Source organism: Oculina patagonica, chromosome 5, assembly GCF_052425735.1.
Source record: "Oculina patagonica isolate OP01 chromosome 5, crgOcupat, whole genome shotgun sequence".
Lineage (NCBI taxonomy): Eukaryota > Metazoa > Cnidaria > Anthozoa > Scleractinia > Oculinidae > Oculina > Oculina patagonica.
The window spans coordinates 5,418,215-5,446,205 of record NC_135762.1 but is presented as its reverse complement, the minus strand read 5'-3'; the positions used below and the strand labels follow the sequence as shown (position 1 = coordinate 5,446,205).

Sequence of the window (27,991 nt, the reverse complement as noted above, 5' to 3'; positions counted from 1 at the left end):
CAAAGCTCGAAGGAAACACGTGGTTTTGCTCACCTGAGCTTTGTACATTTGTCAGTCGGAGAATTTCCTGTAGGATGAGAGGTCACGTTTGACTTTTAGAAAACTTTCCTTCGGTAGAATTAGTCACTGAACCCTTTAAAACATGGATTACAAGAACGAAGGCTGTCTTCATGAAATTTTTGAGCGGCAGATGAAAAATACTCCACCGACCACAACAGCTGTTGTGAACGGCGATGGCCGTTCTCTTTCCTTCTCGGAGCTTGACCGTCTCACTAACGTTTTGGCGACGAATCTCAGGCATAAAGGAGTCAAGAGGAACAGCGCTGTCGGAATTTACCTTGAGCGATCGCTGGAATACCCTTTAGCTTATATAGCGATTTTGAAAGCTGGTGGGGCTTACATGCCGTTAGAACTCTCCTACCCCGAAACTTTGCTTCACTCGATTTTGGAGGACGCAAAACCCACGGCGATCATAACGAGTGAAAGTTTGAAAGAGAAGCTTCCTAGTTCGGCGGATGTGATTTTATTGGACCAGGGATGGGATGAAAGACTTGAAAAGGAGAATGCTTCGAAGCCTGCTTTGGAGAAAGTGAAGAGCGCGCTCGATGATTTGGCGTACATTGTTTATTCTTCAGGCACCACTGGAAAGCCAAAAGGTATTGAAACTTATACAAGAGTGCAAAGTACAATTCAAGTTTACGTTTATATAAACAAACTGTATAATAAATAACCTCTCAAAAATTAAATCGATATTTAATTGGGAAGTGAGGTTGAACAGTTAATTGCGCGCAAAGCACAGATAATTTTTTTTAATAACAATCAGTCTTGTGCTTCGTAAATTTTGGAGCCGGGCATTTGTAACTTGGAATATTTCAGTTCGAATATAAGCCGTGAGATTAAAGTTTGACCTTTATTCGATTTTATTCAATGTTATAATCTTGTGACTCGAGTATTGAATTTCATTTCATTTGTCAGACATGCAACACAATTCAAGTCATTCAAGGTCAAACATGTTATATCGTGCGCGCAGATGTTTTGGTTGCTTTTAGCCGTGATTTACAACAAAAAACAGCTGTTCAGGATTTAATATCAAAGCTAAATGTGTAATTTACTTTTTTAAATGTAAATGATTTTAAAAATTAATAGCTGAATTATTGATTTGACCAAATTTTCCATGCTCTTTTGAAGTTCAGAGAGGTCTGGGAACAAGTCTTGACAAAAGCCCGCGCTTTTACTACAACAAACATTGGCAGTTTCTTTGATGTAATACACCGATTCGCGAAAAAACCGGAAGTTTCATGGAAGCGAGGCTAAGTGGCCCTCGCCAGCTAAAAAATATAAAGTTTACATGAGCGCGTGGGGTATTTCGAGTCGGAAAAAGCATTTCATTCACAAATTCGCCACAAATCTCGATCCTTATATACTCAAAAGTATAAAAGAAGAAATTCAGTTAAGGTCTAACAGGCGAGAGGTGAAATTTAACTTTTACATACAGTTTAGCGGTAAGATGTTGTTGTTGACTTAAATCGAATAATTTAATACTCAATTTCTCAATTTTAGTCCTTCTTTGCTCAATTTTGGATTTTGTTGTTCAATAAAACACCTTGTGATTCACAAGAACTTTAAAAAACAGATTTTGTTTTGGGAACCTCTTCGGTTTTCAGTCCGACTGAAATTCCGGTATAAACAGATAATCAAAAGCTAAGAGCAACTAGCACTTGTGTAGGCGATGTCTCGCAAATATTTTGAAGATTCTAATTCTGTCACTTTTAAATAACTGTTTCAGGTGTAAATTGAGGTGTATATGTTTTTGAGTAGCAAGGAAAGTCAGTTTAACATCAATTAAATAAAGCTGCCTTTCATATCAAAAGAAATATTTACAAATAGAGCGGTTTGTTTTGACAGAGAAACTCGCATGTCATGCGGTTTGTTGTGACATGTTTCGGTCAGGAAAATCCCTCAACAATCGAAACATTCAGCCGGGTTTTTATTAATAACATTTTGCACAGACGTGAATTGCTTCATTTGTGAACTGGATCGAATTTTAACAGCAAGCGAAGGTATGGTCTGTGCGTAGTAGCGGGAGCGATGAAAGGCATGCAAGCAACAACTCAACATTTATACATTTACCGTAGGTTAATTGTAATGTCTTACCGCATTTCGGTCACACGAATTCAGTTGGAGCGACAGCTAGATGCCTCCACTTATATTTTAACAGTAACAGAATGTAGAAACGGTAAGATTGTGAGACATGTTAATGCAAGGTTCTCTGTCTATAACAGTTCTATATAAAACAAAACAACTCTGCTTCGGTTCCTTATAAATAAATATTTTTTGGATACGAAAGGCGGCTTTATTTTATCGATATTAACCTGAAGTAATTTTCTCTTGCAACACAAATGCATGTTAAATTTAATTTGATTTTAACTTGAAAAAGTACATGCCTATCACAAATTCTCAAAAATATATGCTGTATTTTATCAGTCACAGAATTATGGAAACTTGACATGTTTGCCACTGACATGTTTACACAAGTTTCTCTGTCAATACTAGAACGTTTTTGTTCATATCGAAAACCAAAGGACCTCCCAGAGCAAAATCTGTTTTTTAAAAGTTCTTGTGAATTATAAGGTTGTCATTTTATCGATCAACAAAATCTTAAATTGACTGTTATCCACCTCAAGCGAGCGGCTGAAATTCATCCTTCGTTGTCTTCGTTGGCGGAGGAATATTCATTCGAGCTAGCGCTCAGAAGTCGGCAGCGAAATCCATCCGCCAAGCTGTTAAAATTTCACCTGTCGCCTGCTATACCATAAATTACTTCTCTTTTACTTTTGAACTTATAAGGATCAGGATTTGTGGCGAATTTGTGAAGGAAATGCTTTTTCCGACTTGAAATGCCCCACGCGCTCATGTAAACTTTATATTTTTTAACTGGCGAGGGCCACTTAGCCTCGCTTCCATGCAACTTCCGGTTTTTTCGCGAATCGATGTATTGACAACGAAATCAATTTCATTTCGTTCTATCCGTCTATTGTTATGGTCATTTTTTTTTCTGTACAATGAAATATTGTAAGTCTTATACACCTTTGATGTATCAAGAAGGAACCTATAACGACATATTTTTCAAGGTATTTTTGTGTAGCTTATTTTGGTCGTTTTGAATAATGCAAATTGGATTTTGAACATTTCTGATTGTTCTGCATAATCCAATGCTCAATTATGTAACATTTTTGTAGGCTTTTCCTGTAATTTTGTGAGTGCTGTGGATAAAAGAAATGAAATTAAAAAATTATGAAAGAAACTAACTCTACAAAAATGCAAATGAAATGGTTTAAATTTAACTATCACCTAAAACTCAGTGTTGTTTCTCTGTTATATCCACTACAATATGTATCACTTGAATTTTTCAGGTATATGTTGTCCTCACCGTGGTGCCGTCTTCTCCTATACCTGGAGATTCCGCAATTTTCCTTTCCAATCTGATGACCGAGTGGCTTGTAATGTGTTCTTTGTATGGGAGCTGTTGCGACCTCTTCTGAAGGGAATACCCCTGTATGTCATTCCGGATACAGTTATTTATGATCCTTCTCTGCTGCTGAAGTTCTTGAAGAAGCATGGAATAACAAGAGTCCTATTTACTCCATCTCTTCTGGGTAAATTACTTAGATGATAGTTTTATATTTAACAATTATTCCATGAGCATGCATTGAATATGAGAGGGTAGATAGCCAGCGGGGCGTGTAGTGCTGAGTTGGCTATAACTATCTCATATTCAACAAGTGTGAGGGGAATAATTTTTTTGTTAAAAACACTCAGAGAATTACAATGTTTGAGCTTCCCGCCTGTTCTTGTTGAGGCGTACAAAATTCTACCATTTTTGTGGTCCATGGTTTATGAGCTCATATACCAATCAGACTTCAGGAATTGCAATATAACATTGCTAGTTTTTAATAATTATCAATATATTATTATAATAACGTTGAAGAAATTTCCTAGAAAGCTGCATGAATCTCCTGTGTATTTCGCATGTATTGTAGAGACACTTTTAACCTGTGAAGACAGTGACCTTCCTGGACACTTATCCTCTCTGAGAATCATCTGGTTATGTGGAGAGGTGGTGACGACAGCCCTGCGGGACAGGTGCATGAGAACATTGCCGTGGATCAAGCTGTTGAATCTCTACAGTGTCTCAGAGTGCCATGATGTCGCCACTGCTGACCTCACCAATATGCCATTTCAAAGTGAAGTATGTGCTTATTTCTTATATAACTTTAAAATACAGTTTTGGTGTGATTGATTATGGGTAAACATTTTTCTCAGATAAAGGCATTCTTTAGAGTAGGTAGTAAGAGTGTCTTGGGATACCCTATTTATTCGGCTATAAGCCGAGCGATTTTTTCACCAAATTTTACTGAAAACTGGTCAAAACTCAACGAATTTGGGGGTTCGGCTTATAGCCGAGTATTTCCGCTGAAAAAATAATTCCATGGTACTAGAAAAGAGTTGAATCTGAATAAAATAATAATAATAATAATAATAATACATAATATTTTAAGCCCTAAATAAATTCATCTTTTCTCAGTAATTTCTTTTGTTGTTTTTTCAATTGCATACCTGTAGTTGTGATTTAACAAATATGTTGATTTGCTGCACGTGGATTGTTTTATGGTTTGAAGGAAAAATTTGGTCTCGGCTTATAGCCGAGTGTTTTGGGTTTATTTTTTGTCAGAGTCAAACTGGTCCTGAAAACCGAAAGTTTAGGGTCTCGGCTTATAGCTGGGGTCGGCTTATAGCCGAATAAATACGGTAAGTTATTTCCCTTACTTGTCACCTGTTTAACTTTTAATTAGGGTGCCAGACTGCTAATATCAGTGTGAGGTTGGGGGGAGGGGTTGTAAATGGTACTGCATTTAGTTGAACAGTGGTATTGCACTCTGGGTGCCACTTTTCACCCGATGTAGAGTCAATTGACATAAAAAAAGCACACGTTTTGCTGTTCCAAACAAGGTCGAATCTTGACAGTTTGTAAAAGTACTATTTTCGCCTTGGTTCTTTCGTTAGATTGTTATAATTTTGAACTACACGCAGCAAGTCTTAAGGCAAGAAAGCTACGGAAAACTTTGTGTATCAGTTGTAGTGAAATTAAAGATATGGCAGTTTGTTTGCATGTCGTGAGTATGCTCTTTTGGAACTTGCCGACAGTCACAGGGGTTTTGATTCCCTTAAGTAACAGAATTAACAATCAGTGTCTTAAAAAGAAGCACCAATTTCATTTCAGTGCTAGTGGATTTTTTGTGACAGTTTGCATGACTTAAAGATCTTCATTGTAACTGTTGTTGATCCTTTAGCTTTCAGATTCAGATGATAACAAACGGAAATTCTGCCCTGTTGGAAAGCTCTTACCAGGAGTCTATGTTGCCATCATGGATGAGAACCTTAAACCGCTACCAGTGGGTGTGCCAGGAGAGGTAATTAAACATAAAAATATGTGAATTCTTTTTATATAAACAATCAGACTGCATGGCTAAACACTATTTTGTGTCATTCCACATAGTAAGTAGCAGTCTCACAAGCAACTGCAAGATAAGATTCTTCCCAGATTTCTTCTTGTTTTTAAAGTGGCAAATAAAACTAAAATTAAAAATTTCATGGCAACTGCAGGGTTCTCATAATGCGAGACCTGGGTACTAGTACCAATACCAGTATACACAAGAGCCAGTACCCACCTACTTTCAAATCTATCGTAAAGAAATTTGCTTCACTGTATTCTTTTGTGCCCGCCTACTCTTCTTTTGGTGCCTTCCTACTTCAAAACTTAATGAAACCCCTGAAATGTGGCCAGAAAATTTAATCTGTTATTGGTGACTGGGATTTTGGAAACCAATAGTGATTTCCTGAGTATCATAGTCTTGCAATGTGTGCAAAGAACTACAGCTACATCTTATTCTGCACATATTGCATGCCTATAATACATCTTTAGTAACATTGCAGCTTCTTTTCCCCTTAGATTTTTGTTGGTGGCCCTGCATTAGCTCAAGGCTACTTGAACAGACCAGAACTGAATGCTTACAGATTTATAGAGCGACCACATGAAGTTCCTGAGTCAGCAGGACCCAGGCTCTATCGCACGGGTGACTGGGGATACTTACTGTCATCTGGCATGTTAGAGATTTGTGGCAGATGTGACTCTATGGTGAAAATCAGAGGTTACAGCATCGAAACACAGGTGGGATGCATGCATGTGTATTGGTATATTGATTGAGATTAAATGATATTGCCAACATTAACTAACCTCTGGTGCAGACCCCTGATCAGGGAGACTTTAAAAAGAGTGAAGCAATAATGAACATGAATTGTTCAACAATGACACAAGCATGGGACAAGGAAAAAATCTGAGTCCCCGAAGGGAATCGAACCCATGGCCTTCAAGATTAACCGGAGCGCCCAACCAGTATCTGGGAGGCCATGGGTTTGATTCCCCTCGGGACTCAGATTTTTTCTTTGTCCCATGCTCGTGTCATTGTTCAACAATTCATCTTCATTGTTTATCACTGAGCTTAAAATTAACCATCTTTATTATTTACTAGAGTGAAGCAAGCTTTAAAATTTTTCTCCAGGTGTACGGTAAATCTTATAAGACAAAGGCTCTCAAGTGCCTCATGGTGTCTGAAAAGACACCCCCCACCCCCTCCCCCTTAATCCACAGTTCAATGTGCTCTTTCAGATTCCTCTTCCCCCATCCTACTTGAATTTTCCCAAGTTGCCAAAAGCCAAGATTTTATCCACCCCCCCCCCCCTCCCCAACCAATATGTTCCTGTGATCACTGGGTGGCCAATGACATCCCCAGGGAGAAGTGAGTGACTTGTGCAGAAATGTCATCTATATGTCTGTATACATTAGTGCAGACAAACTTACAAGTAGTCAGCTATAACAATGTGGGGCAAGTTAATTTGCAAAGTTGTGTTCACCATACAGTTATGCTGTTGTGTTTGAACAGGCCATTGAAGCTGCATTATTACAGCTTCCCATGGTTAATGGCTGCAGTGTTGTAGCTCATGGTGAAGAAGAAGAAGACAAGTACCTGGCAGCTTATGTTGTTCCAGAAGGAAAGGTAAAGTTGAAACCCTATGGACATCTTGGCTAAGTAAAAACTCGATAGTCCCAGCAACACACATATGTTACATTTTATGTCCCATAAATGAAAACCTCTCTTTAGCTTGGTCAAGCGGTAGTGGTTAGACTCTCTATCTTCAGTAGACTTTCTAAACTCCCTTTCCAATCGCTTGTCACTCAAGACTTTGCCACTCATGGGTTGCCCTCCACTTTGCTCAAAGGTGAACAAAAAAGAGGTTGACTTGAGGCAAGTCTTTATCTTCAGCTTACAAGTCTGACTTGTAATTTTACTCCTGGTACCAGAATTTAATGGAGCTATCATAAAAAAATGAAGAAAAGACAAAATGTGTTTGTTGGAAATTACTGATCGACAAAAGTTTAAAATCAAGTCAAATGCAAATTATTCTAAGCTTTCCACATGATTGTGTGTACACCTTTTCAGTCTCTAGACAATTACATAACATTTTAAATGTACCTTGTCACTTCATTATCTACTAATTAATTATATTGTTATTTAACAAATTATAGATCAGAGAAATACCTTGTTCCCTAGCTAAAATGCCTTGATTAGCTTTCCAAATAAAATTTATTCAGTTTGGTTCCAGAACAACTTTAGTTAAATATTTCATGTGTGTTGGATGACTAATAGTATTATTTCTAAAAGTACATCATTCTCAACCAATAAATTCTTGGAAACAGGTTAGCAGTGTCCAAATTATTTTTAATTAATAAGTAAATATTTTTTTACTTTTTTTTAATTAATCAGGCCAGCAAGAAAGATATCCGAGCTGCTTTAAAAACAAGGCTGCCATTTTATATGATACCATCCCACTTTGTTCTTCTAGCAAGGTGAGTTGCCTAACAAATAAAAAATATTTCATAGCAGTTTCCCTACAACCACAAGATGTGTAAGTTAGTTGAATTACATAACTCCAAAGACCTCTCACTTTCTTTTTATTCTCTAGCCAGCCATTCACGTGCATCAATCACTCATTATTTCTTATATACACTAACACTCACAGTCACACTTTTTAACTTGAATAAATGTAAATTTGATAATTAATCATGACACCCAGTAGAGTTCAATGCCTTTTAGCTGTTACCTGAGTGCCATCTTCGTTTCATGCAATGAATATGTCTCAGAGAATGTCTTAAAGCATCATGACAAGAAATATTATAATATTTTGGTATGCAGTAAATGAATTTGTAATTTATAACTCATTATTTTGTAATTATTGTTAGTATCCCTGTGACACCTGCTGGAAAACTTGATAAAAATAAGCTGCCTCCAATTGGCTCAGCTGGAACTGAAGAGGAGGGTTTGCCCAGCACTGAAACAGAGCGTAATCTTGCCCAGCTGTGGTGTGAAGTACTGAACATATCCAACATTGACGTACAAGAAGGTTTCTTTGATTTAGGAGGGTAAGCTTATTAATAATAAATTTGCACTGAAATAATATTTTATCTGTACTACCGAATTAGGTAGACTGTTTTTTCGGAGCTGCATGAAACAGTTATCGTTGACGACAAATTATTTGACAACAATTTTTAAATTATTTGACGACAATTACGTGACACGACCTAAATTTGCATAAAACCGCAGACATGTCTAGTCTCCTGTGAATGAATTAATGGTTGAATGACTAACGCCTGATCGTAGGTTATACAACGAGCAAAGGAATGTGCTCATGTGTGTTCACCTTTTCATTTGACAGCTGTAACCCACGTGACGCAAAACACACGTCTTTGTCGCCAACGGCAACTGTTAGCGACGGCAACGGTAGTAATATTGAGAACGTTTTTGTTTGGCCATTTGGTGGTAGTTTATAAATAATCCCAGTCAAGATTCGATAGGATACTGGCCAGAATCCTCACTGTGAAAGTTGTTAGAACCTCAACCTTGAGAAAAAGAGGAAAAGAACAAATTGACTTTTAACATCAAAAGTAAACAATATTGTTCTAAATTCTAAATTCCATTTCGATCTGGAAATAGTGAATGAATAGCCACTCTGTGGAGATGCCAATTTATTTATTTATTTATTAGATTATTATTTATTTCTAATTTAAAACTAAAGATTAAAATTTTTTACTGTCATATTTGTTTCCTAATTTTTTTTCCAGTCACTCTCTTCTTGCAACACATTTACTGGTGAAAGTAAATAGCAAGTTTGGCATAAACTTGACAGTACAGGACTTGTTCGCCTGCCCAACTGTGGCAGAGATGTCCAAAACAATTGATGAGCTACAAAAAGATGGCACCCAGAGTAGCAAGTTAGTAACATCTTGTGTAATCCTTTATATGCAGATCAAACATCACATTTTTTACATGAAGTAAGAAGTTTTAAAAATATAATTAAAATTAAATCATGTTTAATGCTTATGACAATCAGCAAGAAAAATAAGACTTTATTTAAAGACGGTAACATAGTTTACTGGTGACCCAGTAGTTTACAATATTGAGCTTTAAAAATTGAGCTTGGAAGAGAAATAGGCTCAGATACCAGTTGCTGTTTGGAAAAATGAGCCCCCACTCCTCCCCCATACCTTCTTCTCAGGAAGGAATGATAATGGACACAAGAAATCAAGCCTAGTAAAGCAAGTAATCCTTGAAAAGTGTAAACTTACAGTTGTTGTAGATCATGTATTTTCAATTTATTTATCCATCATTAATAACCAGTGTAGACTGCAACAACATCGCCCTTTCTCAATATTACTCTCATCCAGACCAGAATACTTGAGGATTGACTCTTTTTTTATTTTTTTTTTTAAGAGATTTGTCAGAGGGCAAAATTGATCTTCTTGATGAAGTCAACTACCATTCAGCAGCAGAGGGATTTGTGAAGTTTGTATAGTTCTTTGTTTCATACCATTCAGATAAAATTAATTGTTAATTTAAAAAATAGAAGCCATGATCAATAACCTAAACAACTGAGTGTAAATTAAAACAATTTTTTGGAAAGCCAGATATGATGCGATCCTTTTCCTTTCTTTTCTTTTTTTTTCTGAAATGTGTTTCCAAGCATCTGTAGAAGTTTTATTTCATTGGAAAACATTTGCATTTCTTTCACAGCATGGACATCATGCTAAGAGCATTCTGGCGCTCTGGAAACTTTAAGAACACTCGTCGCTGGATAAGAGGGCGTGTCCTGTTGACTGGTGCAACTGGATTTCTGGGAGGGTTTTTGCTTAGAGACCTGATAAGGCTCACCAAGGTAATTTAACTCTTTAAAATGTTTAGTTGTTATGAGAAACAAGATGGACGCTGGGCTTCAGGGGTTCAGTTAGTTAGAGAGAGCGGAGAGAGGAAAAAATGTTAAGAGGTTTGGGGTCAGGGCCTAGGGGGGTACTCTATGTATTTCTGGTTGGGGGTGTGCCGCTGGGACTCTGAAACCCTTACCCTATTCTAGACCCTGTTCAGCTGATGTCACAACCCTTTACTAGACTTAACACCGAAAATCGCTACTCTATCCCAGACTTGCCGTTTTCAGAACTGTATCACTATTTTTGTTTTTAATGGAAAACCATCTGTCAACAACGTTGTCGCGATGATTTTATTTATGTTTAAGAAGGCCTCTTCCGAGTTTCTATTCCTATACTGGACTTCTTATTTTTCAATTGTCATTTTTCATGCTGCTCTTGAACTAACCAAATATCTGGAACAGGCTAAGAAGTAAATTCCTCATTACCAGGATAAAGTTAACTAGTAATACTGAATCAGTTTGACTCGCCTTACTGATCTTAATATGTTTTTTTTTTTTTAATTGTTAGTTTATTTATTTGTAAATTTATTTCTTTTTTGTGATGCAGTCGAAGCTCTCTTAATGGACACTCTCGTAAGCGGACAGCTCTAGTAATGGCTGCCTTGTTTGAAACCCCGTTTTAACTTCCATACAAACTCTGTATTTTTACATTTTCGTACGCGGACATTCCTGTAAGCAGCCGCGGACACTTTCAGAGATCACAACTTAGACTTTTACGTTGTTTTTAAGCTCTCGTAAGTGGACACCTCAAAGAAAATCCTATTAACAACCTCTGTATCTTATTTTTATCAATCAACTTCACATCGCTGTTCATCACAATGATTTTACAGTAATTACAGTACCATATTTCAGTGTTTGTTTTGTCTTCATCCATGTCCGGTTACATTTCGAAACACCACTTACATGCATATTAGTATTATGTTAGCTTGGCAAACTCCCATAAGCAGCCATCTATCCCCTCTATTTCTAATGCATTTGGCCGCTTGCGAGAACCATTCTCGTAAGCGGCCAGCTCCAGTTGCGTACACTTTTTTCGCGTCCCGAGGGTGTCCGCTTATGAGAGCTTCAACTGTAGTCCTTATCTTTTTGTACCTAACTTGTATGCTTGATCATATGTTCATATAAAGCAGAAGGCGGGCAGGCATGCTGAATGATTAAGATATCTAGGGCTATCAGAATTTTAAAACATTTAATCTAACAGTCAATTTGACAATATAGGTTCATATTTTCTGTGTTGTGCGTGAACAACCTGGTGGTGAAGACAGCAAGGAGAGATTAAAAAAAACTTTACAGAATTTCAAGATACTGCCCCAGACTAGTGACCGTCAGCAAATGACTGAAGAGGAGCGATACCTAGATTATGGCTTTGAGCATAGAGTAACTGCTGTGAAAGGTACATCATCATAGTATAGGTTACCATAAAATTCCGGTTATAAGCCCCCCTGGTTATAGGCCCCTCTACCTGGAAACAAAAGAAAACATCCAGTTATAAGCCCTGGATCACAGTACTGAACAGAGCTTAATGTTGCTTATTATGACTTTTTTACTTAAAAACATAATATTATTTTGATCATCACTGCTGTGGCTCGTTTCGAAACTTTTTTTATTCCGTTTATAAGGCCCCCTCCCCCTAGATATAAGCCCCTCCGTTTATAAGCCCATCCAAAAAAAACCAGCTCTTACTAAGTTGTATAAGCCCAGAGCTTATAACCGTGATTTTATAGTATGTGCTTAAAACGCTTCAATAAAATATCTATGTATCTATCTTACCTGGGCAAATATCAGTGTTTTTGCAATTAGATGGCAGTACATCTTCTAAGCTATTTGTGCAGACTTGGCAGACAAAGTTAAATCGTATAATGATTTCCTTGCATTCAGGTGATGTTTCATTAATAAAACTTGGAATGAGTGAAGAGGAATATGTGCACTTGTCATCAGAGGTTAGAATAATTCATTAAATTCCTTGTGTTGGTTATTGAAATCATCATTACAGTAATGGTGGTACAGTAAGCTTGTATCTGAAGGACTAGCAGATAATTAGTTCTACAACTGAAGTTGCTAAAAATTTTCTCTTTCCTTATAGATTGACTTTATCATCCATGCTGCAGCAGCAGTTAACATGGTTTATCCATACCAGGTATAACATCAGTACAGCACTAGCTAGCTTTCTGAACCATGCTAAAGGCAGTAAATTATGACAAAACATCAGTATTTTATCTAGTATTAAAAACTAGCCATAGTATATTGCAATTCCTGAGATTTGATTGCTATTATTATTATTATTATTATTATTATTATTATTATTATTATTATTATTATTATTATTATTTACTGGCCATGGTATATGAGCTCATATACCATTAACTACAAATATGGTAGGTATATGCGTCATGCAAGAACTGCCAGGGAGCTCAAATATTGCAGTTCTATGGGTGTTTTTAATAAAACAATATTATTTCACTTGCTCTTGTTGGATAGTTATAGCCAACTCGGTGCTATGCACTTTTTTAGCCATCTACCATCTCATATCCAATGTGCACTTATGGAATAATTGTTAAATATAGTGCTGGAAAAAGTTTAGTGGCACGCTTGCCAATTAGCCTGTGCACCTTAATAAAATGCATCGTAAACTCCACATGTAGCTAAGTGCATGACCACTTGTGTCTTACCAAAGTTGATATATCTTTCTGAGTTCAGGCTCTCTCATGACTGTTTGCCAAACTAAGGTTATTGCCTGCTTCTTTTTTCTCAACAGGCTTTGAGAGGAGCAAATGTCCAAGGAACCCAAAATGTTCTGCTTTTTGCTTGTACAAGTAAAATCAAGCCATTACATTATATCAGGTACACAAAAATAGTTCATGTGTTTTTACAATTTACTGTAGAAAAACGTTGTCAATTCATAGTTATAAAGAAATTTATATGTGGAAGAGTGGTCCTCAGTGAGAGCCGACATCTAGTCTCTGTTGCAACAACTATTATTGTTATTGGTTCTCTTGGAGATGCTGCGCTAACACCAGCTTTCTTGTCTTCTACAATGTAGCACAGATGCTGTGTTTCCCCATGGTTTGTCAAATTGTTCAGAAGATGCAGACATGAAGCAATATGCATCTCAACTTGATGATGGGTATGTTATGCTCAAATGTTATACTTACAGACCTAAAATATATGTCATCTATTATTAATATACCAGTGGTTTTAAGGACGTGGCCAGCTGTGAACATGATATTTTGGGCTAGCTACTTACAGGATCTTAATTTATTTTTATATTAAATACACTATATCAGAAACCCATAATGGGTTTCTGACTATATACATACATATATTGATTGTCCATGTACCCACCTTTCTACACATTATTTTATTCAAGGGATTGAGAGTTCTAAATGTTTCCAATATTACTATTCCAGTATGTTGGTTTTGTTGTGACTTACAGGTGTCACAGATTGCTTTCCTAGGTACTTAGCACAAGGGTGATCTGTGTTCATAACCCTTAAGAGTTAAGGGTTGACTTGGCAAATCTCGATAAACTGGTTAACAAAACCAAAAGAGAAACAAGAAAAGTGGTCAAAAAAGTAAAAAAAGCTTATAAAACCTTTTCATCTTCCCTCTTCTCAGTTTGTTCAATCTGTCTTACTAATGCATAATTTTTGGTACCCAGGTATTCTCAGTCCAAGTGGGTTGCAGAACAACTGGTGTTGAGGGCAAGAACGCAAGGCCTACCTGTTGTCATTTACAGACTAGGTAAAATGAAACTTATTCTTAGTTGCTGATTTCAAGAAATACCGTAAAATTCCGGTTATAAGCCCCCCCGGTTATAGGCCCATCTACCTTGAAACAAAAAAATGCATCCGGTTATAAGCCCCCCCGGATATAAGCCCCCCTCTGCTGAATGACGGTACTGAACAGGGCTAAATGTTGCTTTATTATGTGTTTTTAACCTAAAAACGTATTTCGATCAACACTCCCGTGGCTCGTTTCGAAACGATTTTTTTATTCCGCTTATAAGCCCTCCCGGATATAAGCCCCTCCGCTTATAAGCCCACCCAAAACCCCTTACGAAGCCCAGGGCTTATAACCGGAATTCTACGGTATATGATTAAAAGTGAGTTTGGTAGAGAGTGGCACTGTTAGAGTAAAGTGTCTTGCCCCAAAACACAACACAACGACCCTGGTCAGGGCTTGAACCCGGACCACTTGATCTGGAGTCGAATGTTCTAATTGTTTGGCCACTGGTTTTCCCAGATTTGTCAATAAGATAAACTTGTATTACCGATATTTTTAAAAAAATATATGATCTTATTTTTTCTAGGAAATCTTTCTGGTGACAGAGAGCGTGTCCAGTGGAACCCAATAGATTTTATCCTGCTGATGATCAAAGGTATCACTACAACCCTGTCTGCACCCAGTATTGACTGGCAAGTAGAAATGACTCCTGTGGACTTTGTCAGCGAGATGATTGTCAAGATGACACAGGTACCAACACTTTAGGTTATCTGTTGGTGTTGTACGTTGTAAATGCATTTATCAGAAGTCATGTGCATTGTGAATTTTTTTTTTTTGCTTATTCATGTTCTCTTTTGTTTTAACACAACGTAGGAAATGTCGGTGGCTCTGGGGAAAGTTTTCCACATCATCAATCCACAGCCTTTAAATGCAAAGTAAGTGGCTGTCAATGATACAAGTTGTGTGCCTTTGTTTCTTCTGACTGTGAAAGGATTTTAGCTTGGCATGATATTCCTCTCATCACACAGTTCACAGTTTCTTACCGACAAGACTCTAATCGCCTGTTGTTTCTTTAGCTGTTTTTTGGAAACTGTTGCTTATAAGCCTTCAAATTGCTCGTAAAAGTACCAGCAGCTTAGTAATTCGGTGCCCTCATTAAGAAACGAAAAGTACAGCAATGTATATAGTTGCCTAAAATTTCAAATCAGGGTTTTGTTCTTATGTTTATTTTCAGCCCTAAGATTTTACTTTAATCTTTGTTGCAATGAATAGGTTTGTTTAGGAATTCTTTTTTATCACAAATTAGTCCCAGGCAAGTTGGAAGACTCATCACATTGCATGCCATGTCCTTAACAAATTGTTGGAAATTCAGCCGCACTTTGTGTTTGTTTGTTTTTTCAGGTGGTTGTTTGAATGGATGGGTGTTCATGGCTACCCGCTGGATTTTATTCCTTTTCAGGATTGGTGTAAGAGGTACAGAATTTTTTTTCCTAAATGTTGTTAAAGGGGGTATGTCACCGGCAATGTTAGGCTTTTCAGCACTGACCAACTGGTCATAGAATTAACTGAAATATCAAAATAACGGCTTGAAACTGTAGAAGAACTAAAAAGAAACACAGAGAGGCCAAAAAGGGGCATGGATGGGCAAAATTCGCGAGGATTAAAACGGATTACGTTCGGGTAAACTTGAAAAACGTCGGCCAATACATGTGAAAATTTTAAATCGTTAAGAAATTAACTTCTGACAATCATTTTACGCTTTCTACATAGAATTGAAGTTTTCTGCAAGAATGACCCAAATGGTGGACTTGATTCACTGCTTCGTCTGCTTGAAATCTGGATGAGGTGAGTTTCTTTTTTAAAATGTTTCCCTTTTGTTTGGCCCTCATTGTTTTAACGTTTGTGACGTCGATTTATTTCAATGTTGTTTTATCTCTTTTCGTGCAGAGACCCTTCTTTCCTCTCCAATCTGAGCACGTACACGATGACAAATGTTGAAGCAGTCATGGAGCACTTTAAAGTCAGTTATCCTCTCATCAATGCTGAACTTCTCTCAAGTTACTTCTCTGCTCTAGTTGCTCAGGGTATACTGCCAACTCCTAAGAAAAAAATAAAAGGTACTTATTTTTTGTGATAGTAGCAAGCAAAAAAACTTGCCTAAAAAGATAGCCTTGAATGCAGATGTCAACCGTCTACAGGCTACATATTTCTGAAAGTTAAACAATTACCTTAATCATTTTGACAAACATTAATTTGGTTTTAAAAACTGATTTTGACTTGTAACCGTTTGCAATCACCCTTTAATCAAACTCCAGCCAGTAATTGAAATCTTCAACAAGAAACTTAAATGCTGCGCTCGTTGAATATTTTTCCACTCCAGGTTAAAGTTTCATAAAGTTTATTTTCTTTGTCGCATAAATTTTACATTTACGAGAAAAAACAAAAAATTTAGTAAGAAATTAAAGGAATACATTCTGCAAACTGAGCCTCTATTTGACAAAAATTCGTTAAAAAAGTTGTTGAAACTCACACTAACTATAGCCGTGTGTTTTCTCATGCACCTTCTGTCAAGTAACTAACTTTCCACGTTATTCTTTTTTAGGTCCCAGATCCCTGGGAGGTAAGGTTGCTATAGTAACAGGAGCTTCCAGTGGAATTGGTGAAGCTGTGGCCAGAGCCCTTGCAGAAAATGGCGCAAAGGTTGTTTTAGCTGCTAGACGGAAAGAAAGGTACTAGCTAACAGAAAGTTGTGGTATTTGAGTGTTTTCTCCAATTCTGGCGCAGAAAACAACTTAAAAGGCACAACTAAGAGCACCAGAGCTAACCATCCGTTTAAGATCCAAACGAAATCAGCAAGAATTAACGCATTCAAGTATTCCTTCTTTGTTAGAATTATTAAGGAATGGAACAATTTGCCAAACTATTTGTTCGGACACGACATTAATGTAAATATTTTTAAATCAAACCTTAAAAAGTGGATGAACATTCATTAATTATATGCCACAGTACCAGATATTTTAGATTTTAACTTTTAGATTGCTAATTATTTATGTAATACTTTTTTAAATTTTTAAATTTTAGATTGTAATTTTAGTTAGGGGACCTAAATAGGGATGACCTCATGGTCCGCCTTTTCAGATACAATTTGTGTAATATCATTTGTGTGTTTGAATAAAGTATTATTATTATTATATAAAAAATAACATTTTGGCAAGATTCTTACAGGCTCCATGTTATTGTAGTGATTTTTCCCGCCATAATGCAATGTACCATGTGTTGACCGCGGTCAAACCAAAAAATATGTTAAAAAAAAAAAACAAGAAACGTACTTCAAATATAAGATTCTAATTTTCACTATTGAAAGATCGATACTTTAATAATAATAATATTTAATACTTATATTGCGCTTTTCGTATAAAAATATTCAAAAGCGCATTACAATAATTATTATTAAACTAAATTAAAAAAGTTACACAGTAAAAATGAATTTAAAATTACAATATTTACATATTAAAATTTCCAGAGTAATAGTGAAAGGTAGTAAATAGTAAAATTTAAGAATCACAATATTAAATCAAATGAATAACAAATCTAACTAAAAGCCTTTCTAAATAAATATGTTTTAACAGAACGTTTAAAAGACTCGATGGATGTTTCCTGTCTTATTGGAGAGGAAGACTGTTCCATAAGAATGGGGCAGCTATCAAAAACGTGCGATCTCCCAAAGTCTTTTTTTTTTCAGCCGAGGTCTTTCTAACAATATACCACTATTGTTACGGCGTAGTAACAAACCGGTATTCTGATGGTTTTGTTAATTTTTGGAGCTTTTCTTAAAAAATGCTACGTGTTTGAAAACAGGTAAATACGGACTTGTCGGGGCCATTTGTCAAAGCATTCGGCTCGGTTGCGGAGCGTTTAAAAGAAAAAATACTCGCTTGTTCGAGGGAATGGAAATATATTTACACTCAGCAACTATTTTATCTATCCTTGCTCATGCTTGCTCTTTAATATAAACAAAAATTCCCGAAATTGAAAGAAAACTGACCACACCATGTCAGATATTAGTCAGATGTCCGTAACTGCCATCAGTAGCTTGTAATCCCAAGAGTTTGTTGCAGTGTTATGCATTGAACAACTGTACAAGGCCTCACAGAAACGTTTGATTACATTTATCAGGTTGGATAGAATTCGAGACGAGATTTCAGAGTTGGGTGACGTGGCAGTTTCTATGGAAACAGATGTGGTCAAAAGACAACAGGTAAACGGCAACTAAGATTCAAGGTTAAATGTATAGATATACATATAATGTACAAATCTACCTTCACATTGGAAAAAAATTAAAAATGATAGTTCAGAAAGGCAGAGAAACGGTTTTAGAGTGACAACAACTCAAAAAAGAAGCAAGATTGGTAAAGTTTGCAATGAAAGGTACTGGCATGCAATAGTCATTGATAATAAAAACACACAATTGCCAAAAAAAAAAGAAGCAGATTGGTAAAGTTTAAGTTAATGTACAATCACATTTACGTTTTGTTTGTGGAAAGCTTAGAATGCGATTCAGAAAGTATAAATATATATTTAATCACTTTTTATCAGGTCCTTGATCTTGTGTCTCATACAAATGATACTCTGGGTCCAGTGGACATCATAGTAAACTGCGCTGGTCTGGGATACTACACAACAATGAAGAACTGCCATCTTGAGGAATGGGAAAAGATGGTCGATGTCAACTGCAAGGTAAAGATACAAATGAACTCTATTCGCAGCCTTTACTCTATGTAAATGGTGCGATGTTTGTGTTAATGTGGAAAAACAGTGAAAAGTGGATTTTTCCCTTATACCCTTAAAGGTGCATTGAAAAATTGGATTAGAATACATTCAATAAGTGACAAAAGTGTTGAAACATTGTGATTTTAGCCGGGGGGGGGGGGGGCGTGGATTTTAGGCCCTACTTTATTGTAATTTGGTCTTATTTCACCCTTTCGCCCCTCTTTTCCAACCCCTCTTCCCCTATCAATGTTGTAGTTTGTTTGTGAAAGCCCTTTGCTACAATCATACAACATTTCATGGGGGGGGGGGGGAGATGGATATGTTGGAAGAGTGTGACGACATTTAAAAACTAGTGGTAAATTTGCGATACAAACTGCAAGGCGAAGTCAATGTATCAGCTACTTTTGACCAAGACTGTTGCTTCATCGATGGAACATGTTTGTTTATGAATCTACAAATCGAGAACTGGATCAGTAATGTTGGCTACAATGAGTCGTAAACGCGAAACCAAAGCTATTACAATGGCTATTACAGTAACAGAAATCCTAACTTGACAACATCACAATACAGTGGAACCCCGATACAAGGAACCCCGGTATAACGAACGATATTTTTCAGCATTGCCAAAGTAAAACTAACCCTTGTTATAACGAACACATCTTCCAGCCCCATGGCACTTTGTTGTATCTATTCTACTGGTAATTAAGCCCGTGTTTTGTTAGGGAGTGATGAACTGTATTGGTGCAGTGTTACCAGGAATGCTGGAAAGAAAGAAAGGACACATCGTCAACATCTCGTCAAATGCTGGCAGAAAGGTAAACAAAAGGACAGGAAAAGGAAAAATAAGCCATTACGAACCATAGAACTCTGGTCTCCTTAGCATGAAGCAGCTAGGAGTATTGCTACTACTCTTGAAGAGGATGCAAGTTCATCACGTTACTCTCCAGCATTTTGTCAAATTGCTTCAAAATGTGCAATGACAGTGGTTATGTAGCGACAGCAGTCCATTCTATAAGGGTAGCAAAGGGTTTATGCGTGACGCGTGAAAAGGGCAAAAATTAGATCGTGACGCATGAAAATAGGGCAAAAATTAGACCGTGACGCGTGAAAATGGCTAGAAAAGACACGTGATTCGTGAACTCTGCTACGTGACATGTGAATTTGGTTAAAAATTGTCCGTAAAACGGGCTGACAACACCCGCTTTGCTACCCACATCTATAGGCCACCGAGTCCAGTGAGCTAAACACGCCAAAAAAGCCAACACAAATTACAATTAAATTAGACCTATTAAATTAGACCAATTAAACAATCCCGGCTCCGGGGGCTCCAGATCCCTCCAAATCGAGGGCACATTTATCTGCGGAAAACGTTTTCGTCTAAAATGTGTTTTGTAATTTATTTACAACCTAGATTCTCCTTTCATATTCTAAATAAAATCTTGCATTTAATTGATACAGTCGAACCTCCACTAACGAACACCACCCGTGTGCGAACACCTCCCATAAGCGGACACTTTGTCATAGTCCCACCCATATAAGAACACTTCATTTTTATCTTCCAAAAAGCGGACACCTCTCCTGAGACATTTATGGGCCCAGTAGTGTCAACTTACGGGAGGATCACTGTACTGTTTTACAAGTAATTCAGCGTGTTTCTCTTCAGGCATTTCCTGGATTAGCTGTGTACAGTGCCACGAAGTTCTTTGTGGAGGCATTAACACAGAGCTTGAGGCTAGAGATTGTGGGTAGTGGAGTGAAAGTTACATCCATTCAACCAGGTATGAGTATTACTGGATTATTTGTATCTGTAAATGTAGAAAAGCCTGACTTTCTTTTCCTCTTGCTTGCAGGTGATGTTGCCACAGCTTTTGGAATAGGAAACACTGATGAAGAGGTTTGTTCACGCACTGATTTTTTTGGCTAGTCTAGTTACATTTGATGGGTGGCGCGGTGGCCTAATGATAAGTGCGCGGGACTCTTGGCCAAGCGGTCTGGGTTCGAGCCCTGCTCAAGGTCATTGCATGTTGTTTTTGGGCAAGGCATTTAATTTCATGTGCAGTGTCTCTCTCCACCCAGGTGCATAAATGGGTACCGACGAACTTGATGCTGCTGGTAGCCCTGTGATGGACTAGCATCCCATCCAGGGCGGGAGTAGACATTCTACTAGGCACTAATTGTTACTGAAAACAGGATAAGGCTAAGCTCCGACGCCTAATTTGATTCGATGTAGACTTCACTTATTTTCTTAGATTTGACATGCACTGAGCTGTGGTTTTTGCATTACTTGTAATTTAACCCAAAAATAAACTGAGGGCCTGACTGTATGGCCCTTCTCATAGCAACGTGCCTCTCGCACAGCTTGGGCTCTATCGTGAGCGATGACGTCACCTAAGGCTCCCGTCCCAGCCTTTGAACGGTCACCGAAACACGAGAGGACGCCCAGGGACTAGGCTGCCTCTCGCAAACATTGGAGAAAACGGGGAATTTAATAGTGCCGTCTGTTACTTTCTTTCCAGGCCAGAGAAAAATATGAAGTCAGTGACGATGTCAAGAGACTTAACCCAAGTGACATTGCCAATGCTGTGATTTATGCCGTAACTCAGCCGGCCCACTGTGCTGTGAATGAAATCTTGGTGGAACCAACGGATGCCCCTTGCTAAAAAAAATCGAAAAATACCTGTCAAATGTCAAACGCTTGAATTTTATATTAACTTTGTTTATTCAAACATTGTTTCATTTAGTTTGCCCCGAAAGTATTTGAATCTCAGCAATATCATAAATGTTCATAAATAATATATCATCCAAATATTAATTTAATATATCAGGTTTTCCTTCTCTTGAAGAACATTTGCTAACTGCAAGTTTTGTAGTGCTTTTAATAAGCTTTACGTTCAGCGCACCCCGCTCTCGGAGATTTTTATTTCTTATCGACTCAGTAAAACTGAGCCCTCAACTGCCATTGGGCAAGTCGCCATTTAATAATGCTAGAGAAAACCTCTAGGACGAGGGCACATTCGATAGAGTCTAGAGAAGATGCGGCATTTGTAGAATACTTGTAAGCATTTATCTTTGTCGCATCGCACTTGTGAAAATTTGGGTGCTACTAGCTCTTTTTTTCCTGTTACCAGTGTTGTTAATCTCTTTGATATAGTTTTGTTTATAAATCCTGCTACGCGTTCAAAGGTTCAGGAAAGGTGAAATCTCATAGTTGGTTAAGTTTCAACTTTCCAGTTAAAAAAATTCGAGCGCCGAATTCATGTCTAGTTATGCACTATGTTGAATATGATAAATCACGCGCACTAAATGAATACGTACCGAAAAATAAGATATTATGAAATAATTATTACTACAAAAAGTCTATAATTATAGCCTTTTGTTGCTACCTTTATTTTAAAGAAATCCAAGGGTAAATAAACAACCTCTAGATCCTGTGCGAGATAAGTTTTGTATAGGGATATCAGTGATCAGTGAATGCCTTGGAGTTAGGTTTTAGAGTGGAATGGATTCTGGATCGATGGAAACAAAAATGCGAAAGAAATTGCTCATATACTTCAAAGTTTACAGATATAAGTTCAAAATAATTGTATATTGTGGGACTGAGGGTTTTTTATTTGTCAACACGAGGTTAGGAGGTTGCGTGTTGTACGGAATGTTGGATTTTGTTGTTTTGCTGACATGAGTTAATAAACGAGGACAGAAATAGAGTCCAATCGATATTCCTGTTGATTCACTGAGGCGTTTTTGAACTCAATGCGGCCGGATCTTATCCCCGCAACGTCGGTAGGCATACTATAGAAACTTTGAGGGTAGGACCGCTTGGCGGGGCGGGGTGGGGAGGCAGCACTCCCTTGTCGCTAATTAGCCTTTCACATTTTAGGGGTGCCCTTTATATACAAACAAAGTGAAACACACTTATTTGTATAAATGGAGCGGGCCGTGCCAAAACTTAATGGCCGGTGTGTCTAAATTTAGGAGTGCCAGACACGAAAAGGTCGTGTAAATGGGTCTTTTATGGACCGAAAATTCCTTTCGTCTCTTGGAAAGAACTGGAATATTTTTAGTACTAAAACTTCCCTTTTAAAACAACCTCTTGAATGCTATAAAATAAATAAAACACAACGACAGTGACCTCCTCACTCATCAGGGGAGACGGAGCGATTTCCCCCAAAGGGGATGAAAGTAGAGGCGTCGCCCTCGTGCATGGAACATATACCACGTGATTATTAGAGTGGCAAAATGGGAATTTGGTAAAGTTTGGAAAATGTTTTCTGATGCACATCAAAAGTTGTATTTTTGCCCCAGAAATTCACAGTTCATTTTGTGAAATTCGCCTGACGTATCCATATTTTAAGGCAATCGAAATTATTAAATTTTGATTGGTCAAAACAAAATAATTGATTGAAAGCCTTTGATTGATGGCAAACTTATTCCTGATTGGCCGATCGGGCGTTGCTGCACTCATTTGGCTTGAAATTTCTGCTTGGAAAAAAATTCGCTTGAAACCGATTTCGAATCGCAGTTCACAAGGCATCTCTTCAAGTTAATTTATCTTGAATGAAACTCAGCTTGTGGTCTTAAAAACTGTCCGGTCGAAGCAACAAATACTTCTTCCTCAAAAAGTTGCTCGTTATGGTCTGAAAACTTGCTCGTTTGGATGCGTTGTTTACCCTAATGTGGAATTTCTAGCTAGGAATTTGCAGTTTTAGAGCAATGCATACGTTTCACAGAAGGTAAGCTTTAATCAGTCTTAGATAAAGTCTCAGTGAATCGTTCTTGATATGAATATAGTTTTGCTAATAAAATAGCGTACTTGTTGGTTTTTCAAGTGAGAGCTGGATTCAAAAAACCTGAACTGTTTTTAAAAAACGGCTGTTCCACGATATATGGACGGCACTCAGTGGGTCTCAGTGCTAAAAAGATAACAACTGCGTAGCGTCTTGTCCTATGAAAAAAAATTGTTTTTGACGCTATAAAATTCGGTACAAGTTTCTGTTTACCGACGTTTCGACATTATTTTGCTGCCTTCGACAGGGTGAGCAAAACAAGCTAGTCTGGCTGGGTGCGCGTGCACTCGATCGAGCAAGATGTCAAAGCTGTTTGTGACGAAGCGATCGAACACGGTTTCCATGGATTTGTCGAGAAAACTGAATCATTTGCTTCAGCCATCGATGCAGCCAGTATCGAGATTCGGAGCAGGAAAATTGTGATATTTCTCACAGTCAAATTGAAGGCAGAGTTTTTTAAAACAGTGCAGACTGAACACAAAACAAAGATACATCAGAAAGAATTTGGATCGAGTTTTCGTTTATCCCGGTGTCAAAAATTCACAGCTAAAACGCAATGGCGTCGTGTCTTTGCCGCGGGAAAGAAGATGACAAGAATCGCGCTTTTCCAGTGCAACAAAATTCCAAAATACCAGTCAAGGCGGCTCGTTTCAACAGCGTTAGTGGCAAAAGTGCTTCAGCCAAAGCCGAAGAAAAACAGCGCATGATGAGAGATTCCGTGGATAGTCTTGAAAAGAAGAGGCCATCACGGATTCCGATCATGTCTGGTCGGAGAAACAGCGAGACTGATGAGAATAAACTATGCCAACGTTTGGCAGCTGTGATCGGAAAGAAACCTTTGGCAACAGACTCAGGTATTGTGATATAGTTTTCGATATATTTTTGTGTTTTGTGTATGTGAGCAATAACATTTGTATTGTAAAATTTCAATCAATCAATCAACTTTATTAAAAGAGGGTAACGGCAAACAGTAAAAACTACTGACAAACAAGCGGCCCTCGGATTACAAATTACAACTACATAATATATACTCGGATTACAAATTACAACTACATAATATATACAATTTAAAATTTGAATTAAAATACAGAAATTTCTAAAAATAGGGATTAAGAATTAAAAAACTGTAAAATGATGAATGTCCTTAAGGCTAGATGCGTAAAAATCAATTAGGCCATTTTTAAAACAATGTAGACTCTCACTTTTCTTTAAGAAATTGGGAAGAGTGTTCCAAAGTCTAGTTGCTCTCACGCTAAATGATCGCCCTCCTTCGGTTTTTCGTTTGAAACGGGGGCAGGCCAAGTTGACAGAGCCATATCGACTATTTCTAAAATTTGCTGTAAAATGTAAACTGAAATGCAACCAATTTGGAGTTAATTTTGGAAAGAATTTTTATCGTTTTCTCTATTTTTATTTTGTTTTTAGCACCGTTTTAGTGGCTATTTTGAGTAATTCTTGAACTGCTTTGTATATTTGTGGAAAATCTCGATAAACTACTTTCAATTATTAGAGATAAATGGCACAAAATTGGCTTTGAAACATAAAACATGTAAAAGTTGACAGTTCACTGGACAACGAATACGGGAGAGGCTGCCTAAAACCGCCTAGCTTTGCAGGGTAGCAATCATTTTTGTTAAACTTGGTTTAATTGAGATGATAAGTAACGAATCGCTAATGTTACAGGTATAAACCAACGAGAAACACCAGCAGCACAGGAAGAGCTAATTGAACTGACTACTGCCATTCCACCAACTGTAGCTAAATGTCCCAGGCTCGCCAGTTCGAAGCCCGTAAAAGAATTAACACCGTCAAGTTTGCCAGTGAGGCAAAGCGAACCAAGAACGGCCACGTCGCTGGTGGAGAAACAGGTAAATAACACGTTGATGTATGCTAATATAAATTAAAAGTCAAGCGAACGCATTTATTTCTTGAAAAAAGAACTTACAGACACCCAAGAGTAGTACTAATCAAAGCGCGCCACCGTCACCCCTTCCCCCCCCCCCCTAAATAAACTAATAATACTTCATCTTAATCACAACACGGCAAAAAAGGAGAAGAGAAAAACTTGAAGTGTGAATTTATAATAGTTCATAAACATCTTCATAACGAGTATTTCGCAAAATCTGTTTTTGAGGGAATATTTATTTCAAAATTATAACTTCTAAGTTCGCTCCTCTTATGTCTTTGGCTATGACGCTCGTGTAAAGAAATGAGCTATCATTCGCGAGTTATAATTTTCGAAAGACAGCTAAGGAATCCTTAGTGAAAACGTGTCTAGTGACAGATCTAAGGGAGGGGCCCAGTGGGCCCGGGCCCTTTATTTAGTTTTAGGCCAAACTAAGGCCCGAATGGCCGAGAAAAATTATTTTCAATAGCGGGCCTCCCCCTTATCCCAGGGTCTGGATCCGCCACTTGTGCCTCAGAGTCAGGCTTCTCTTGTATTCTAGTAATTACCCAATTTTATGTGTTAGTGAGGCACTACTTATCAAAATTTTAATATGCTTTTCTTGAAACAGGTTCCCAAGGACGAAAAAGTCGAGAAAGAACACGCAAAAGTGCACGAAAAATCTGTTCAGTCCATGGATTTCGTCCCTCCGTGCAATTCTCATGGTGTAATTGGAGGGGACGAGGATTCTGTGAGTGGCAATGTTGTCTGTTGTGTCAACAACGAAGCTTCTAATCTGGATGATAAAATACTCAACAAAGAAATACCAGAAAATGATGTTAGTTCAGTATCAGTTGAGGACAACGCTCTGATGAAGGGTCAGGCAGGACCTCTTGATTGGTGATGATTTGTTGGAGGGCAGCTTTAAGGAAAATCTGCCAAGCAATGGAAAGCTGAATGCACTTCTTGACGAGCTGAATGAGATTGAAAAGAAATCAAAGAAGAAAGCTAGCCTAGAAAATATATACACGAGCCAAGAATTTAGTCAGCTTGAAAAGGAAAATTCTGAAGTAATAGAAGAACTTCAAATGTGGATTGACGATGGAGACCACGAGAACAAAGTTTTGGAGGAAGTTATTGAAAAAAACAACGAAGAAAATGTGAAGCTTTTGGTTCAGAACAGTGTAATGCAGAAGGAAATGAAAGCTTTAGCGAAGAAGAACGACACTCTTCAAACTGAACTGGAAACGAGGAGAGTTGACATAAAGCGTCTAAAAGAAAACGAGCATTACATGGAAAGAGAACTGAGAAATTTAAAACGTGATGTTAAGAGGAAGGAGCAAAATTTGGAAGAAGTGGAAAGGAACTTCGACAAGGCTTTGATGGAGAGGCAAGAACTGATAGATGATGTTAAATATTTCGAGGGAAGCCTAAAGAGGAGTCAGGCAGTCAATGAAACACTGAACGCTCATGTTGACGAGTTAAATGAGATGGTAAAAGAATTAACTAAGAGACCTTGTTACGGACATTTCCGCAAGGAGGTAGAGCTATTTAAGAAGGGATCCGTGGATTTGGGTACCCATCCAGATGGGCTGTTTAAGTCCTCAATACAGGAAGAAGCATCGTTATCGAGGGTTATAGACCAACTTGAGGAACAATTAGCTTTGTTTGAGAAGGAAAACGCCAGGGTTCTTTTAGAAAAGGAAGAAGAGTTGAATGACATTAAATACGAGAAGTCGAGGGTTATTGAAGAACTTGAAGATCGGGTGGACAAGCTTAGAAGAGAAAATTCCAACATGGTTACAGAACTGTCAGAGAAGGACAAACGGTTGTGTGACCTTCAGCTTCAAGTAGAAAACTTGAGAAACCATAACGAGTTAATCCACAATAAACTGAATTTGGTTAATCATAGCTTTAGCGAAGCAAATTTCAAGATTAGAGGATTAATGGAAGAGCTGCAACACGACAAGTCGAACGAAGAGATTCTCAACAAGGCCCTTGAAATGGCAGTAAACAATTTTGTTGTAAATCAAAAAGTGCATTTGATAAAAACAAGAGAACTAGAGAATGAACTAGCACAGATGAAACGACTAAGCCGAGAAACACATGCATTTAAAGTCGTGTACCTTAGTTTAAGCCAAACGCTGGCTTTTCTTGTGAACAAAAATGGTTTTTGTTCTGACGTAGGAACAAAAATCAAATTGTGTCTGTAATGAATTTAGTATCATACGACTAGAGTCAGTGGTCCTATATATGTGCTTTTAATAATTAAACTCATACAATGCAAAAACGGAATCGTGTTTATTGTTTGTAGCAGGCGTAGGGTTAATAAAGGTTGAGTCATGCAGGGGACGTACAGGGCGCGCGGGCGGGCGGGCGGGCGGGACACCGAAATGCAAACGAAACTCTTGTTCCACTCACTGCCTGGGTAGCCTATCAGGTTGGATAACTC

The 27,991-nt window shown here is 37.7% G+C and overlaps 3 protein-coding genes across 5 annotated transcripts; all 3 read left to right on the top strand.

Moving 5' to 3' along the window:
* Positions 1 to 27: 27 nt before the first annotated feature.
* LOC144653821 (uncharacterized) lies at positions 28 to 22,586 on the top strand. 3 transcript variants are annotated; one of them, XM_078513924.1, is made up of 29 exons: positions 28 to 656; positions 3,414 to 3,656; positions 4,041 to 4,249; positions 5,352 to 5,471; positions 6,011 to 6,229; positions 7,002 to 7,115; positions 7,884 to 7,966; positions 8,360 to 8,539; positions 9,239 to 9,388; positions 9,888 to 9,959; positions 10,188 to 10,329; positions 11,596 to 11,770; positions 12,256 to 12,317; positions 12,461 to 12,514; positions 13,133 to 13,218; positions 13,418 to 13,501; positions 14,036 to 14,118; positions 14,687 to 14,850; positions 14,974 to 15,035; positions 15,502 to 15,573; positions 15,871 to 15,945; positions 16,048 to 16,217; positions 16,703 to 16,829; positions 18,277 to 18,358; positions 18,697 to 18,837; positions 19,593 to 19,685; positions 20,534 to 20,648; positions 20,721 to 20,764; positions 21,387 to 22,586. In XM_078513924.1, the coding sequence occupies exons 1-29, from the start codon at positions 143 to 145 to the stop codon at positions 21,528 to 21,530; spliced, it is 3,879 nt and encodes a 1,292-aa protein (XP_078370050.1). In that variant the 5' UTR covers positions 28 to 142; the 3' UTR covers positions 21,531 to 22,586. The 3 variants fall into 3 exon arrangements, with proteins under 3 accessions (XP_078370050.1, XP_078370051.1, XP_078370052.1); XM_078513925.1 differs by having other exon boundaries at positions 7,002 to 7,120; positions 7,889 to 7,966; XM_078513926.1 differs by lacking the exon at positions 28 to 656 and adding an exon at positions 3,001 to 3,131.
* Positions 22,587 to 23,852: 1,266 nt separating this feature from the next.
* On the top strand, positions 23,853 to 26,448 carry LOC144653904 (uncharacterized). Its single transcript, XM_078514043.1, has 3 exons — positions 23,853 to 24,508; positions 25,338 to 25,522; positions 26,171 to 26,448. Exons 1-3 carry the CDS (start codon positions 24,211 to 24,213, stop codon positions 26,441 to 26,443), a joined length of 756 nt encoding a protein of 251 aa, XP_078370169.1. The 5' UTR covers positions 23,853 to 24,210; the 3' UTR covers positions 26,444 to 26,448.
* LOC144653885 (uncharacterized) lies at positions 26,448 to 27,829 on the top strand. Its single transcript, XM_078514013.1, has one exon. It carries the CDS (start codon positions 26,628 to 26,630, stop codon positions 27,750 to 27,752), a length of 1,125 nt encoding a protein of 374 aa, XP_078370139.1. The 5' UTR covers positions 26,448 to 26,627; the 3' UTR covers positions 27,753 to 27,829.
* The last annotated feature ends 162 nt before the right edge of the window (positions 27,830 to 27,991 follow it).